Genomic DNA, 17,368 nt, shown 5'->3' with positions numbered 1-17,368 from the left:
ATCTGGCTCTTTATAGTTCATGAAATGATGGAAAAGTGTGCTGGATCTTTGCAGTTGTACCATTTGGGCAATTAGCTTAATGTTATAGGGCAGCAATACATGTATTGGCTTAGCCAACAGCAACTTGCATTAGCTTAGAAAAGTCATCCCATAGTGCTTCTAAGAATGGAAACTCAATGCCAAGCTAAAAGCGATATTAGGAAAGAGGGCCTAAAATGACAGAGAGGCTTATTGAGACAACTGGAGAGGACCGGACCTAAACAGTTGAAGACATGTCCACCAATGGCCATGACAACCTAAACCAGAGGTCTTTCTCTCTATTCCATTGCATGTCGCAAGTTCTACACACACTTCTACACAACAGGCGAGCTCTTGTCAGTGTCCTGGCTAGAAATCGTCCCTCAGCCAACAGTATCACATTTCTGTTTGTGGGTCTTTTCATTGGCATTGCAGGCTGTGCCAGCATTTATTGTCCATCCCCAATTGCCCTTGTGGGGCAGTTAAGAGACAACCACATTGCTTTGGGTCTGGAGTCACATGTAGGCAAGACCAGGTAAGGACGGCAGATTTCCTTCCCTAAAGGACATTAATGAACCAGATGGGTTTTTACGACAATCATAGAACATAGAACAATACAGCGCAGTACAGGTCCTTCGGCCCACGATGTTGCACCGAAACAAAAGCCATCCAACCTACACTATGCCATTATCATCCATATGTTTATCCAATAAACTTTTAAATGCCCTCAACAATCAACAATGCGCTCGTGGTCACCTTTAGAATTTTAATTCTAGATTTTTATTGCATTCAAATTTCACCATCTGCCGTGGCGGGATTTGAACCCGGGTCCCCAGAACATTATTCTGGGTTTCTAATTAACTAGTCCTGTGACAATACCACTATGGCACTGTCTCCCCTGTGCTATGCATAATGGACTGCTAAGTTCTGACTTTGTGGACTTTTATGTCCTGGGTTGTGAAAGGCATTATATAAACACAAGTTTTTTTTTCTCTCGTGTTGAGTGCCGCGTGTCTTCATGTTCCTCCTTTGTTTCTGGCTAGGCCGGTCACCTCATGAGAATCTTGTTCCCTGTGATGTCCTGCTGCTCAGAGGGCGCTGCATTGTAGATGAAGCTATGCTGACTGGAGAGTCTGTCCCACAGATGAAGGTATGGCATAGTCACAGTGTTAGGAAGAGTAATTGTTTGGGAACAATATCTTGTTGTCTGGACACAAAAAAAGTATTTTAGACTTCCTGATATAAGCAGTAATTAATATTTTCAAATTACAAATTTTATATATTTAGCTTCTTGCTATTAGTTTCATTTCTCTGTATTTGTTTTTTTTTAAATAACCAAGCCATGTTTAATTTGTAATGTGGTAGCTGTCTACTGTACAACTTTATTCTATTTGAACCAAAGTTGAACTTCAAAACCAAAATCCGCTCCGTCACCTCCTTCGAACTACTTTGTCAAATGTCCTGCCTAAACTCCTCATCTACATTTATTGTCTCTATTGTTAAGGATTAAACCGAAAGAAAAAAAACATACAATGCGGCAAAGATTAGTGGTAAGCCAGAGGATTGGGATTTTTTTAAAAACCCAACAAAAGATGACCACATAAATAATGAGGGGAGAAGATAAGCTGTGGGTAAACTGTCATGTAACGTAAAAACCTAGTAAGAGCTTCTTTAAATATGTAAAAAGGAAGAGTGAGGCCAAAATGACCATAGACCCCTTAGCGAATGAGACTGGGGAAATAATGGGGAAACCAGGAAACGGCAAAGGAGTTAAACAAATACTTTGCATCTTCACAGTTGAAGACCCCAAAATTCCAAAAAATACTAAATAATCAAGGAGCAAAAGGAGGGGAGGAAATAAGTATAATAACTATCATTGGAGAAAAAGTACTCTGTGTAACTGGATATTAAAGGAAGTAGCTACAGAGATGGTGGATGCACTAATAGTAATCTTCCAAGAATCTTTAAATTCTGGAAAAGTCCTAGAGGATTGGAAACTTCCAATGTAACATCTTTATTCAAAAAATGAGGGAGACAAAAAATCAAGTAGCTAGAGGCCAGTTAGCATAATGTCTGTCATTAGGAAAATGTCAGGGTCCATTATGAAGGATGTAATAGCAGAGCATTTAGAAATACACAATATAATCAAGCAGAGTCCGCATGGTTCATGAACGGGAGATTATGCTTGACAAACATATTAGAATTCTGGCAGGAGGTAACAAGCAGGATAGATAAAGGGGAACCAGTAGTTGTAATATACTTGGATTTCCAAAAAGCATTTGATAAGTTATCCCACAAAAGGCTACTTAATAAGATAAGAGCCCATGGTGTTGGGGGTCGAATATTAGGATTAGTCAGGATCGGCTAACTGATCGAAGACAGGGTTGGGATATGAAGGGCATTTTCAGGATGGCAACCTAAGTGTCTCCGGGATCAGTGCTGGGGCCACAATATATATTAATGATTTGAACAAGGGAAGTGAATGTACTATTGCCAAATTTGCAGATAACACAAAAATGGGTGGGATGGTGTTGAGGATGACACAAAAGAGTTTATAGAGGGATCTAGACAGGTGAGGGCAAAACCTTGTCAGATGGAATATAATGTAGGAAAATGTGAAGTTGTGTGCTTTGGTAGGAAGAATAAATGAGCTGAATATTTTTTAAATAGAGAAAGTTGCAGCTCAGAGGCTCGTGCACTAATCACAAGTGAGTTGCGAGTTCAGGCCATGGGGAAGGCAAATGAAATGTTGGCCTTCATTTCAAAGGGAACAGAGTATAAAAATAGGGAAGTCTTGCTAAAACTATACAAGGCACTAGTTAGACCACACCTGGAATACTGGGAACAGATTTGGGCTCCTTGTCTAAGTAAAGATGTGCTGGCGTTGGAGGCAGTCCGGAGAAGATTAGTGAGGTTGATCCTGAGTATGGAGGAATGTTCTTACATAGAGGGGTTGAGTAGATTGGGCCTGTACTCTTTGGAATTTAGAAGAATGCGAGGTGACTTTATTAAGACATATAGGATTGACAGGGAGCTCGACAGGGTAGATGCTCAGAGGTTGTTTCCCCGATGCTCAGAGGTTGTTTCCCCTTGTGTGAGAAAGTCTCGGACCAGAGGGTGTGATCTCAGTAAGGGGTACTCCCATTTCAGCAGAGATGAGGAGGAATTTCTTTGAGGGTAGTGAATCTGTGGAATTCTTTACCGCAGAGAGCTGTAGAGGCTGGGTCATTAAGTATGTTCAAGGCTGAGAGAGACAGATTTTTAATCAGTGAGGGAATCGAGGGTTATGGGGATAAGGCGGGAAAGTGGAGTTGAGGATTATATCAGATTAGTCATGATCTCACTGAATGGCCGAGCAGACTCGAATACCGAATGGCCTTTTTTATGGGTCCCCCCCCCCATCTCCGTTTCCATTTTGGGAAGTCCAGGCTATTGACAAATTAATATTTTCACTGTGTTGGTTCTTGCAGGAGCCAGTAGAAGAAGTTAACCCAAAGCACGTACTAGACCTACAGGCAGATTCAAAGCTAAATGTAATATTTGGAGGAACCAAAGTCGTTCAACATACTCCGCCTCAAAAAACCAGTGCGGGACTCAAACGTAAGTAGAGAAAGGACATTGTACGGCCATTGAGGTCCCATTGTACGGCCATTGAGGTCCCATTGTACGGCCATTGAGGTCCCATTGTACGGCCATTGAGGTCCCATTGTACGGCCATTGAGGTCCCATTGTACGGCCGCGGAGGTCCCATTGTACGGCCATTGCGGTCCCATTGTCCGGCCGCGGAGGTCCCATTGTACGGCCATTGAGGTGCCATTGTACAGCCAAAACTGTCAGTAATTTTAATATGTTCTTGCCTTGGGTAGAATTAATGGAAATTTTGAGCTTGTAATAATCCCAAGCAAGTGATTTAGGGTGCCTCAAAGCATCGCCAGAATTGACAGGAAGCAGGGTGGCGCAGTGGTTAGCACTGCAGCCGCACGGCACCAAGGATCCGTGTTTGATCCCCGCCCGGGTCACTGTCTGGGATTCTCCCCGTGTCTGCGTGGGTCTCACCCTCACAACCCACATATGTGCAGGGTCGATGGATTGGCCACGCTAAGTTGCCCCTCATTTGGAAAAGAATAATTGGGTAATCTAAATTCATTTAAAAGCTGAAACTAAAGCCAACAGTACAGCCCTTTACAATGCATTTATGAAAGAGGGATGCAGCTTAATCTGCTGGTGTCTTTTAATGGGAAACCGACCCAGAACTCTAGCAGAGTAATCTGGAGGGAGAGCCAGGCAATGAGGTGGCGCTGAACCTGTTCACAATGTTGCAGTTCTCAATTTAGCCCAGTTAATTCCGAATTGTTGCATATAAAAATGCTTGTACCTATGTAGTCCGAATATGATGCAGTTTCAGCAATTGAGCAACTTAGAAAGCAGTTGTTGCCTGAAGAACTTCAATATTGTGTGTTGCACTTTGTGTGATAATTTATTCTTTTTTTATGTTTATCTTTTTGACTTTATATTTTAACTGCCTTGTGCTTACTGAACCCAAAATGCCATCCCCGCCACTAACATTGCTGCAATTCTAATTAATTTCCCCAGCTGTAGATAACGGTTGTGTTGCCTATGTCCTCAGAACTGGTTTCAACACTTCTCAGGTGAGTAGACCATCATGTACCGTGAGACATGAAAACTGGTTACCAGGGTAAGGGGTGAACATTATGGCTGAGAGTTGTAATGGACCAAATGTGCCAGACACACACCGCCAGTCTTTGGTGGGTGAAATCGCACCCAGGTTTCAGTGCAGACCCATCAGTATATGCCCCAGCTCCAAATGTCCCGTGAGTTAGCAATGTAATTGAAACTATATCCGGACTGATGGGATCGTCAGGATACTATAAAAGGGAATGAGGAAAATTATCCCCTTTCGAGTGAGACTCAAGACTATAAACATTTCTGTTTCAAAATTGATGTTAGCAGCAGGGCAGACCAGACCTATGGCTCCCATAGGCTGCTGGTCAATTGCTTAGCGCTAGATTACTAAGACACAGGCACCCGAGAATCTAAGTACATTTTAATGAGCCACCCCGATTGAGCGCAACGGGCAGAAACTTCTTTCTGCCATTTTGTGGGTGGGGACTAGCTTGGGCAAAGGCACTATTAGACTCGTGCAAAAGAGGCAGCGTGGTGGCACAGTGGTGAGCACTGCTGCCTCACATCTCCAGGGATCCGGGTTCAATTCTGATCTTGGGTGATTGTCTGTGGAGTTTGCACGTTCTCCCCGTGTCTGCGTGGGTTTCCTCCGGGTGCTCCAGTTTCCTCCTAGTCCAAAGATGTGCAGGTTAGGTCGATTGGCCATGAACAATTGCTCCTTAGTGTCCAAAAGGTTAGGTTAGGTGGGGTGACTGGGTTAAGGTGATAGGGTGATAGGATAGGGCCTGAGCCTAGGTAGGGTACCCTTTCAGAGGGTTGGCGCAGACTCGATGGGCCGAATGGTCTCCTTCTGCACTGTAGTAATGCTATGATTTCTAGTGATTCTAAAAGATCACATGCTTGATGGTGAAGTAGCTGTGGGTAAAACTCGCTTGCACGTAAAATTCCAAGATCGTTTGTCCTATTTGATTTGACGGGGATTGCACTGTTTTCTGGGAGGCAGATCCAGGCTTAAATTCCTTCAACGATAAAGCCTCCAATCGAACCCCATTGCAACGCAAAGTGAGGCACTACTTAATCATGCTGCTTCAATATGTTGATGGAAATGGAGCCACTGCCTTTAACCCCAGCAGAGAAAAATATCTGTAGCAACAGCGGTAAATTAATGCATGACGAGTGAGAGCGGGTTATTTTGTTGTTGAGTTATTTGTGTTTATTGAAATACTCGCCCTACCTTCTCTACATGCCTGCAAAGTGTTTGGAACAATATTATCTGGGTGTAGAGGTTGTGGATTCAAGTCGCACTCCAGCTTATTGGAGTGTCAACAATAATCCTGTACACTCCCGAGGGTGTCCATGTTTCCGACGGCATTTCAAAACTAGAGCCTCATCTGCTTGCCTGGGTGGATATAAAGGATCCCCAAGGTGAAGAAGACTGGGGTTTGCTTTAGCCAATAATTCCCTTAAAAAACGCCAAAATATCTCTCTTAATTCCTTCATGGGCTGTTCAGCGTGGTTGCCCGTGCTGAATTGCCCTCGAACTGAGGGGTTTGCTCGGCCGTTTCAGAGGGAAATTAAGAGTCGACCACGTTTCTGTGAGCCCCAGGAGGCAGATCCCCTTTAAAGGCATAAACGAACCAGGCAGGTTTTTACAACAAACGTCACGATTAGACTTTTAATTCCAGATTTTGCATTCAAACTCCACATCTGCCATGGTGAGATTTGAACCCAGAACCCTCGAGCAGTACCCAGGGTTGCTGGCTACTAGTTCAGTGGCAATACCACTACGCCACCTCCTCCCATTCATCTCGCTTCTATTTTGCAAGAGCCTATTCTATGCAAACCGGCTGCTGCATATACCTAACAAAAATAATGGATTGGATCTTAAGCGTCTTGAGATCCTAGATATGAAATGAAATGCAATGTCTGATCAGACATCCTTGCCTTTCTCCTCCGAGATACTTGCTTATTTTGTATTCCGTTCCCAATGTAGCACCAGCAGCCAACGGCCTTTCTGCACAAGTCTGAAAATTTACGTCCATTCCCTGTCACCATTTTGGTTATAAATTCTGTCTACGTTTGAAATGAAAAAAATGAAATGATAATCGCTTCTCGTCACAAGTAGGCTACAAATGAAGTTGCTGTGAAAAGCCCCTAGTTGCCAGGTTCCGACGCCTGTTCGGGGAGGCTGGTACGGGAATTGAACCGTGCTGCTGGCCTGCCTTGGTCTGCTTTCAAAGCCAGCGATTTAACCCTGTGCTAAACCAGCCCCTGCTTTATAATAGGAATTCCCAATGTTGGGATGTGATGCTCCAGTAGAGGAACACAGTGCCACCCACTGGTGGGAAGGTTTGATTACAGCGCAACACGTTTGCAGCCCAAATTCCCTACATACTATGGGGGTAGAAATTTTGAACATCAAAGTAGGGAGAGAATAAATTCTTTAAAATGAGAGCTGAATTGATCCAGTTATCCAATACACCCCCAAGCCTGATTCACCAGAATATTACACTTGCTTTGAGTCCTTGTGCACAGTCACCTGGGGAATTCATTATCATTATTAATGAATGTATCAACAACTGTAGGATTAGTTTTTCTAGTTTGTTATGCGCAAATAACTGGATATGCGTTGGAAATCTAACTCCGCTAGAATTCCATTCTCTGTCCCATTCCCTGGACGAAATGTTAAACCGAATCGCCTTCTGCCACATCCAGTGGTTCACCTGGATGTTGACGGGCAGGGACTTCTTTTAATAATAATAATCGTTATTGTCACAAGTAGGCTTACATTAACACTGCAACGAAGTTACTGTGAAAAGCCCCCAGTCGCAACATTCCGACGCCTGTTGGGGTTCACAGCGCCAGGGTCGCAGGTTCGATTCCCGGCTTCGGTCACTGCCTGTGCGGAGTCTGTACGTTCTCCCTGTGGCTGCGTGGGTTTCCACCGGGTGCTCCGGTTTCCTCCCACAAGTCCCGAAAGACGTGCTGTTGGGTAATTTGGACATTCTGAATTCTCCCTCCGTATACCCAAACAGGTGCCGGAATGTAGCGACTAGGGGCTTTTCACAGTAACTTCATTGCAGTGTTAATGTAACCCTACTTGTGACAATAAAGATTATTAATATAAGTAGGTTGCTAGCTCCATTAGCACAGGAAAGAGGAAGAGAATGTGAGGAAAAGATAAGACCATTCACACAAGTTGTATGAATTTTATTTTGCGTTCCAACTCCCAGGGCAAGTTGCTGCGAACAATCCTATTTGGAGTCAAACGAGTTACTGCCAACAACTTGGAGACATTTATCTTCATCCTCTTCCTTCTTGTCTTTGCTGTTGCTGCAGCTGTATATGTCTGGGTTGAAGGTAAGCCCCAAGTGAACTCCATTTGTTACCTTCAATATGTGTGTTTCAGCTTCAGGAAGGCATGAGTTCAACGCCAGGCTGCTGAGTTCACCGTTGCCATTCTTATTGGGGGCTGGGAACCAAATGCTGCTTCGATTTGTCGGGGGATGTTGTGGGGAGAAAACATCCCTCCGATAAAGGTGAAGGGGCAGAATGGACCTCAGCTGTATCCCATCACAGCCTTCAGGAGGAGGGGGAGGGCTTCTAGCGTGATCTAAAATAATCTCAATCACTGGATTGTTACAATGCAGGAGGCGGCCATTTGGCCCATCCTGTCTGCACTGGCTCTCCAAACGAACGCCATGACTTGGTGTCATTCCCCGGCACATCCTTTCTATTCAAATAATCATCAAAACCCTCTCGAATGCCTCTATTGAATCTGCCTCCACCTCGCTTCCAGACAGTGCCTTCCAGACCCCTGCTGGGTGAAAAGGTTTTTTCTCACATCACATTTATTTCTTTTGCAAATCACCTTGAATCTGTGCCCTCTCTTTCTCCATCCTTTTGTGAGCGGGAACAGTTTCTCCCTCTCTTTGAACATCTCTAGCAAATCGCCTCTTGGCCTTCTCATCTCCAAGGAGAACAGTCCCAACCTTGCCAATCTACCCTCATAACTGAAGTTTCTCATCCCTGGAGCCATTCTTGTAAACCTCTTCTGTGCTCTCTCCAATGCGTTCACATCCTCCCGACAGTATGGCGCCCAGAACCGTGTACACAATATTCCAGCTGAGGTCCTACTAGTGTCTTGTATAAGTTCAGCACAACCTCTGCGGAAAAAAATCCCAGATTACCGTGGGCTGAATTCTCCAATGGTGGGATCCTCCGCTTTGCCAGCAGCGCACCCGTGCCCGCGGATTTCCTGACGGCGTGGGAGTGCCCACAATGGGGAACCCCCATTAGCTGGCTGCCTGGACGGAGGATCCCGTTGCCGGCGGGGACGCGACGCACCAGAAAAAAGGGTGCGGCGGGACGGAGAATCCTGCCCTCTACGTTTTAGTAACTGCTCCCTCCACATGTCTTGCCACCTCCGTGATCTTATGCACATGTGCCCCCAGCTGTCTCTGCTCCTGCACCCGCTGAAGAATTTTAATCCTTATTTTATATTGTCTCCCATGTTCTCCTTGCCAAAATGCATTGAACTCCATCTGCCGCCTGTCTTCCCAAAGCACCAACTTGTTTTCTGCCTTTTTGAAGTTCCGCTCTGTCCTCTTCACAATTTACAATTTGTTTTGTATCATTCACAAACTTCGAAGTTGTCCCTTTTACACCGAGATCTAAATCATTAATATAGGGAAAGCAAGGTAAGGGTCTCACTAGCAAACCCTGGGGGAACACCACTACAAACCACCTGGGGAACACCACTACAAAGCCACTACACCAGCCACCAGACTAAAGATTATCCATTGACCGTTACTCTGCTCCCTATTATTCATCAAACGTTGTATCCACGTTGCTACTGTCTACTTTTTAATACCAATCGAATTCCTGCAATGCAGAAGAAGGCCATTCGGCCCATCGAGTCTGCGCCCATCCTCCGAATGAGCACCCTATCCAGGCCCCCTCCCCCGTCCTATCCCAGTAATCCCACTTAACCTATACCTCTTTGGACACTACGGGGCAATTTAGCACGGCCAACCCATCTAACTTGCACACCTTTGGACTGGCGGGGGGGGGGGGAGAAACCGGAGCACCCGGAGGGAACCCACACAGACACTGGGAGAACGTCCAAACTCCATGCAGACAGTCGCCCGAGGCCGGAATTGAGCCCGGGTCCCTGGCGCTGTGTGGCTAACCCACGTGCCACCCCTTGGAAGGGAAGGGCCACAGACCTCTTACTTGACAGAAACGTCCATGATTTGATGTTTGATTTGAGTGTGATGACACACTCATCCCACGAGCAAGATACAAGAATGTTGTTACTGGTGATTCTCTTGGGGCAAAAAAAATTTTTTTTTTAAATTAAATCGTTTTTAAAAACAAAAACATTCAAAATCCCAGTTGCCAGAACACGGGATCATATCAAATGTGTGACCTGGCAGTTGGGTTTCGACAGAATGGCTCCTTTGAATATAAATCTCCCACTTTTCATCATCTTGCCTGCAGACAATAATTAAAGCAATGGCTCGAGCTCCCTGCTTTCATTGTGAATGTGTTCCAGCCAGGGGCCATCCACAAGAGTTATTTTCTGAAGCAATTTAAGCTCTTTTTGTAAGCATTTTGCATATCGCCTTTGTTTCTCCTCTTGGCCATTCCTTCATTCAAATTGGAGCCAGAGTGGGAAAAGGTGGCTTTTCAAGCGCTCGTCGACCATTAGCCGGCTAAATGGTGTTTCGTAGTGGCCAGTGTCGGGTTATCTAACTAAATGTCTACTTGTCTTGCTGAGGAGCTGTGACCTGCAGACCTTTGGGCCAAGTGCGTCGAGGTGGGATTGATAGGCTCGGTAGCTCTTCGCCCCTCGCACACATTTGATGAGCTAGACCTCCTCCTGCGTCATAAATTTCAAATGATTTCTGTGAGATGGCGTGTTAGTGATGGTCAGCGGAGGGTTTTAATGTGTTTGGTTTTAGCCGATGTGTAGAGGAATATTGATGTAACATAATATGTAACTGCTTTAGCGTTTTCACCACTGTCCCTCTCTTGTGTATTCTGCAAAACCTGCACTCTTGATATGAGACAGGCTACCCATTCATCTGAATTGAGATGTGACGGGCATGTTAGTTCTGTGTTCTAATCTACTGCACCACACCGTCTCCTACGCATGCTGATGCAGTGTGTGTGTAAGAGGTTATTTATTGAACAGCCTCCTTTCTTCCTGTATTCTTGTCAATGGCAGTTATTTTGTGATGAATGTCTTGCCAGTCTGAGATGGGGTGACCCGGTATGGCAGAGGAGGTGATCATTGCCAGAGTTTTGTAACTCCAGGATGTACTGTGTGAAGATCAGGGGGGGTTATAAAGAAATAAAACAGTGGCAGCACGGTGGTGCAGTGGTTAGCACTGCTGTCTCATGGCGCCGAGGTCCCGGGTTCAATTCTGGGTCACTGTCCGTGTGGAGTTTGCACATTCTCCCCGTGTTTGTGTGCGTTTTGTCCCCACAACCCAAAGATGTGCAGGGTAGGTGGATTGGCCACGCTAAATTGCCCCTTAATTGGAAAACATGAATTGGGTGCTCTAAATTTATTTTAAAAAAATAAATAAAACTAGCTGCGAGGGATGTAAACCGCATTTTTTGTTGGGTGAGAGATGAATCAATACAAAATGATTTTTTTTCCCGAATTGACTGGACATTTGGATGTTTTTGAGACACGCAAATTCCACATTTGGGCCGCCTGTCCCATACATTAGGACCTCAAAAATATAAACACCTCGGTAAATGGTGTTCATGTGCGCCAAAACTTCACAGATGGCACAGTGACCCAGTCACTGTCACAGTCAGCACTGCTTTCTCACAGCTCCAAGGACCCAGGCTCCATTCTGACCTCGGGTGACTGTCTTAAGTGTAGTTTGCACATTCTCCCGTGTCTGCGAGGGGTCCCTCCGGCTTCCTCCCACAGTCCAAAGATGTGCAGCTTAGGTGGATTGGCCACGATAAATTGTCCCTTAGCGTCCAAAGATTAGTTTGGGGGGGGGGGTAAATGAGGTTACTGAGATAGGGCAGAGATTGGGCCTAGGTTGTGTTCTTCCGGAGGGTTGGTGCAGACTTGATGGGCTGAATGGCCTGTGTTATAGGCATTCTTTAATGGTGATATTGGGTGGGATCACACACACGCGCTGTGTAGCGTGGAAGCGACCCACCACTGTTGACTGGTTGTCCCATTCACACCCTCCTCCAGAGGACACGTAGAGAGTGGGGGGCCGCCATCGCGGAGCAGCATGAAAATCCCGTTGTTTATCTCTCTGGAATTCTGTGTAACAGAGTTGTGTTGCTAAGGAGCCGTGCCTGACAACAGTAAAATACAATCCTAATGGCCTACAAATGCACAATTCTGTTAGAACTTTGAGGGTATTGTAGCTCATCTTAATTAAGATGCTACATGTTCAGAAGCCTTTTCTCCAATTAGATCCATTATAATGTTCAATAATGCTTTTATTTTCTCCAGCAAAGAGCTCTAAGGGATGAAATGGTCTATGATAATTAATCAGTGCTGCTTATGTTAGAAGGATGCCGTTTAAAGGCCATTAAAAAGCTAATATGCTCCCTGGGTCTCAAACTAGCGATTGTAAAAGTCACTACATCTCATGGCTGGGCACAAGTCAAAAGCACATTCATTTCAAAGAATTGTAATCACTTTTTCTTTCCTGCTCGCAGGTACAAAGGACCCAGACAGAAACCGCTACAAGTTGTTTTTGGAGTGTACACTAATCCTAACGTCCGTCGTCCCTCCGGAGCTCCCGATTGAATTGTCACTGGCAGTCAACACTTCTCTTATTGCACTGGCTAAACTGCGTAAGTACTGTGTGGAGCCCTAAAATGTTCAAACTGTGGTGGGGCGGGGCGGGGGGGGGGGGGGGGGGGGGGGGGGGGTGGTGGTGGTGGTGGTGGTGCAGTGCATGTACTGCTAGAAGGTGTTTGACATTCTGCCAATTTGCTGAAAACATTGAATGCTGGAAATCGCTGCGACCACAGCTAAGCAAATTATGAAGAAAAATGTTGGTTTGAAATAGGCGATGGCCGTTTTATATCCAGACAGAATCTGGGCCGTTCCAGAGTGTGGCTTGAACCCACTGAGGTAGAGGCCAAAGTGCTACCAACTGAGCGATGGCTGGCTGGTTGTCTCAGAAGCCCTCTTGCCGGTTGATAACTAGCCTCTGCATACTTGATTGAGGGAATAGATGATTGTCCGCCCACCCACCCCCAGCACTCTTGCTCGCTAACAACAAGCATTGCTGGGAGTTTGGATGTTGGGGTACAGCATGATGAAGCTCCACTGTGATGACTAGTTACTTGTGCCAACCATCACTACCGAGTCACCGAGAGGGAAATAGTGGCAACTTGGTCAATGCGTGGAAGGGTATCTGACGCCTGATCAATCAAATGAAAACAGCGGGGAGTCGACAACGAGAAAGGGGTAATTAAAAAATGCGCTGAGGCGTAACAGTCGGCGGACAATTGATCTTAAAGCTGTGAGTATCCTCGTGTTTAAAATAAAGCTATCAGAGTCACAAAACACCGCACAGCCCACGTGGAATGATGTGTCTGATCTCGAGAACCTCTGAAGAGATGTCCAGGCCTCCCAGAGGGCAGAGGCGAGATTGGCAAAGACGATACCCGAGATGGGAGGTCTGTTCTGATTGAGGAAAGAAGAGAGGAGCTTGTTTTGCTTTTGTTGCAGTCAGGAAGGTGAGGAGATGAGATTGAATCTCTCAAAAACATGAGGGAGTTTGATAAGTAACTTAGAGGTAAACTATTTGTGCCAGCGGTCTGGTGAGTTAACGAAGCTGAGGAGGACATCATTGTGGAGGTTAGCTGAATGTTATTTCACACACTGTCTGGCTAGGTATGGTGGGCGAAACAGAATCTATAGTTTGTATTCGAGCGGGGAAGATTCCTAAAAGGACAGGAGAAGGGCTGAGTCCTTCAGGGAGCTGTCATAATGAACCAACTGCTGTAAAACTCCATAACTACTGAACAGACATCCGGTTTGTACCCCCAACGCATAAAAACATTATTACAAATTGAGTAGTGTCAGTGAGCTTGTCCCGGTTAACGGTTTAATTCGGTTAATGGGTAAATATTCTGGTTGTAGGGACTGATACCAAATTAAACCCAAACGTCCTCGGTGATGGGTATGTGGTGGAGAAATTAGTTTTCCAGCGTACCTCATTGTTGTCTTAATTATTTTACTTGGTAATATTGTCTGTAAGAATTTATATCCTAATAAAATTGAGGCTGGCAATGTGAATGTTTTTGGGATGTTCGGAGCTAGGCCAAGTCAGAAATACGGCTTGGCAAACCACACATTAGACTGAAAATGTAGAAAGTCACTGTGTTCTCTGTCTATATGCGAGTTCTGAGCCAGGAATGCTTGTTGCACGTCGCAACAGCCACCTGACCATCAGCAAACAGCGATTTGATCGACTGGAGATCCAAGGGCTGAATTTGCAATCACAGAAAAACACTTGCTCACGTTGGGGGTGGGAAGAGAAGGGACTGAAATTGGCTGCAACTAGCCTGCATGAATGTGGTGCACATTCGTGTTCTCCTGTCGCTGTGCAGGCCCTTGATATTTCCAAGAACATGAGGTTTAACAGCAAATGTACAAAGATACAACAAAGGAGAGAGAGACTACAGCGCCCAGGCCAAAGGGCAAACGCGCGTCAACCTACCACGGTGTGCATTTCTGTAACGTCTTTAATGAAATCGAATATTTCAGGGTGATTCACAGGTGAGCTATCGGACAAAATCTGTTATGGCGAATGCTTCCTCATGTACTTGCCTAGTTTCTCCTTGAATATATCTGCCATTTGTCTCAACTGCTCCGAGTGCTAGCAGGGTCCACCGCTCTGAGCAAAGTGTAAGGACAGGCGGGAGAGGTAGGTCTTTCAGAAACATTTTGGGGAAGCGAGAGGTGAGGTTCAGAGAGAGAATTCCCGGGATTAGAGACTTGGTACCTGGCGGCATGGCCACCAGCAGTGGGGCGATAGACGAGGAGCCAGAACCTGAAAAGGGGAGCCCGGGGAGGAGCGGTCTTACCCATTCACAATATACCACCCGTGCTGCCTTAGCCTCTTTGTAACGTGTTCAAAGAGCATTGCAGACTCCCATGTGCTCTCCTAAAATCCGCCTCGTTGCCATGGATTTGGTCACCTGTCCCAATATCCCAGTGTGTGGCTCCATGTCAAACTTTGGTGCACCTGTGAAGCACCTTGGGATGTTTAACCAAGTTAAGGGTGCTATATAAATGCAAACTGTTGTTGGAAGTAGGGTGCTTTAGTCTTGGGCAGTATTACAAAATGGTGCTGCACCTGTGTCAGCAGCAGATGTTGGCCCTATCACATCTATCGCTATTTGTGCTGTTAAATCGGCGAGTTTGTTTTGTCTCCCTGTGGGATGTCTCCTGCCGTGGTAGGCCATTGAAATTGCTTTGGGGGGGGGTTGAGTAGGAAGATAAATCATTTACTTCTACTCTGCCCACAAGCACCCCCAGAACAAGACCCTCTGTCTGATTTCCCCAGCAAATCCATCAAGTGAATCATACTAATCAGAAGGGGGGGTGATTGAAACCCCGGCTTTGTGTTATTTGCTGGTCCCGGACAGGCATCTTTTGCTTGACTTCAGCTCCGATTCCAGAGGATAAACATCACTTGGCGCTTCCTACTCCAGAATTGTTACCCAATGACTCCTGTTGTGTGCTGCTGCCAATGGTTGAATAGCATGCGCTGGTCAGCTGTGATGGCTCACACGTGAAGAGGGGTGGCGGAGTGCGCCCAGGGACTCTGAAGCCCTCCCCTGGCCAGCAACAGCGCTTTCGGTGGGCTGAGGACAAGAAAGTGGAAAGCATATTGCTGCTCTACAGGCATAATCCATTCCAATTCTGACTCTGTTTCCCGGGAGTTGGTCCACCCTTCTTTGTGACATTGAAGAGAGAAGTATAATGCAAGCTTTTTATTTAGTGCTGATATTATTTCTCAATGGGAATCAATCTTGTGTTAAGATTTGACATGGGGCGCACTCTATCAGATGAACAAGTCCTCTGATGTGCAAATGTGGTGCCTGTGTTTGTTTAAGGTTGGCTCTAGGTGACTGTGGTGTCTGTGAAATGCAATCCATCACCGAGGGAAGAGTCCTTGTCTTGTAGTGCATGACAGTTAAATAACTCACCTGCATTATTTAAACTGAATTGTGACTTGACTTGCGGACAAATAGAACTCACAAACGAGTCTGCACTGCAGAAGCGTTTGATGTTTCTTTGGATGCGGTGTTACTGAAAGTGAAATTCCTGTGTGTTTACTGGGGCCAGTGTGGGGAATATGCAAAAGGGCTGAGACAAACCTTGTGGAGAAACGTGGTTGTGATCCAGTATCTTTTTTAGATGGTTTGAAGCTGCGATTTTGAGATCGATTGAAAATTGTCCGCTCGGTGGGGAGGGTTGGTGATGGTGGAAAGGATGATGTGGAAAGTTCGCTGCACCTTGCGATTGCGTGCGAGTGTGTTTGGATGTGTGCGGAATTTTCAAATGACTACGGCACATGCAGTAAACGTTTTGGTGAATTTAAAAAAGGCCTTCAATAAGGTGCCGCCTAAGAGACGAACGGCTGAGGTCAGAGATTATTGAGTCAGGATCAGTGGCAGAATGGATTGCTCGCGGGCTTCGAGGCAGAAAGCGGAGTGGGAGTTCTTGCCAATTGTGTCCGGTCATGCACTGAATCCTGTACTTCATCAGGGCAGTCCCCACCCATTCCCCATCTCACAACCTCCGCACACACCACAACTTATCACCCTGTTTTACTCTTCTTCTGTTTCTGGTCTTCTATTTGACCCCTCCTCGCTCCCATTTCAATTGAAAGATTTGAAATAAATCGGTAGAGTTTAGTTGGACAGAGGCATCAATATGATGTGGGTCAACTCTGACCTGAATAAATGGCAGAAGAGGCTCGAGAGGCCGCCTCCTGTTCCTACAAATCAGTCCTATCCTACCCCCTTGAGGTCTCTTCCATGGCCTCTCCAACTTTTTCTTTCTCCAACCTCAACCCCTCATCAGTCTCATCGCTCAGGCCAAGCCGTCTACGTTGGTTTTTGTCAATCGGTGAAATACATTTTGTTAATATTGAACAGCACAAAGCATATCCACGTTCTTGTATTGACTACACTAATCATCTCCGCTACCTCAGCATATTTCAAACAGAACATTAATTTTGTTTTAAGCGGGGGTTGTGGGGGAGAAATCCATTTTCTCCTCGCCATTCACATTTCACCCCCCCCCCCCCCCCCCTTCCCGGGTGTGGTCGTTTCCTTCATGGGGAGTGGTTACATGGGAGCCAGCTGCTCTCCCCAAGGCGGGGGGGGGGGGGTCTGTTTCGGTTCTTCCATGGGATGTGTGTCGTTGGCTGGGCCAGCATTTCTTGCCCATCCCTAATTACCCTTGAACTGAGGGTTTTTAAGAGTTGCCCTCGTTTGCTGTAGGTCTGGAGTCACATGTCGGCCAGACCGGGTAAGGGCGGCAGATTTCCTTAAAGGACGTTCGTGAACCAGGTGTTTTTTTTTTTTTTTAGAACAATCGCTGATAGAATCATAGAATTTACAGTGCAGAAGGAGACCATTCGGCCCATCAAGTCTGCCCTTGGAAAGAGAACCCAACCAAGCCCAC

At 45.9% G+C, this 17,368-nt stretch overlaps 1 protein-coding gene across 1 annotated transcript in view; it reads left to right on the top strand.

Annotated features, from left to right (window-relative positions):
- The window catches only part of atp13a1 (ATPase 13A1), a 74,329-nt gene that overhangs the window by 12,939 nt on the left and 44,022 nt on the right, over positions 1-17,368 (top strand). Inside the window, exons 7-11 of the mRNA XM_072491231.1 lie at positions 1,062-1,168; positions 3,489-3,618; positions 4,612-4,667; positions 7,896-8,022; positions 12,370-12,507. Coding sequence (XP_072347332.1) covers positions 1,062-1,168; positions 3,489-3,618; positions 4,612-4,667; positions 7,896-8,022; positions 12,370-12,507 — 558 coding nt within the window. The remainder of the gene's footprint in view (positions 1-1,061; positions 1,169-3,488; positions 3,619-4,611; positions 4,668-7,895; positions 8,023-12,369; positions 12,508-17,368) is intronic.

This window comes from Scyliorhinus torazame, chromosome 27, assembly GCF_047496885.1.
Source record: "Scyliorhinus torazame isolate Kashiwa2021f chromosome 27, sScyTor2.1, whole genome shotgun sequence".
In the NCBI taxonomy this organism is placed as follows: domain Eukaryota; kingdom Metazoa; phylum Chordata; class Chondrichthyes; order Carcharhiniformes; family Scyliorhinidae; genus Scyliorhinus; species Scyliorhinus torazame.
Note: the sequence above shows the minus strand (reverse complement) of the source record. Positions and strands in the feature narration are given on the sequence as shown.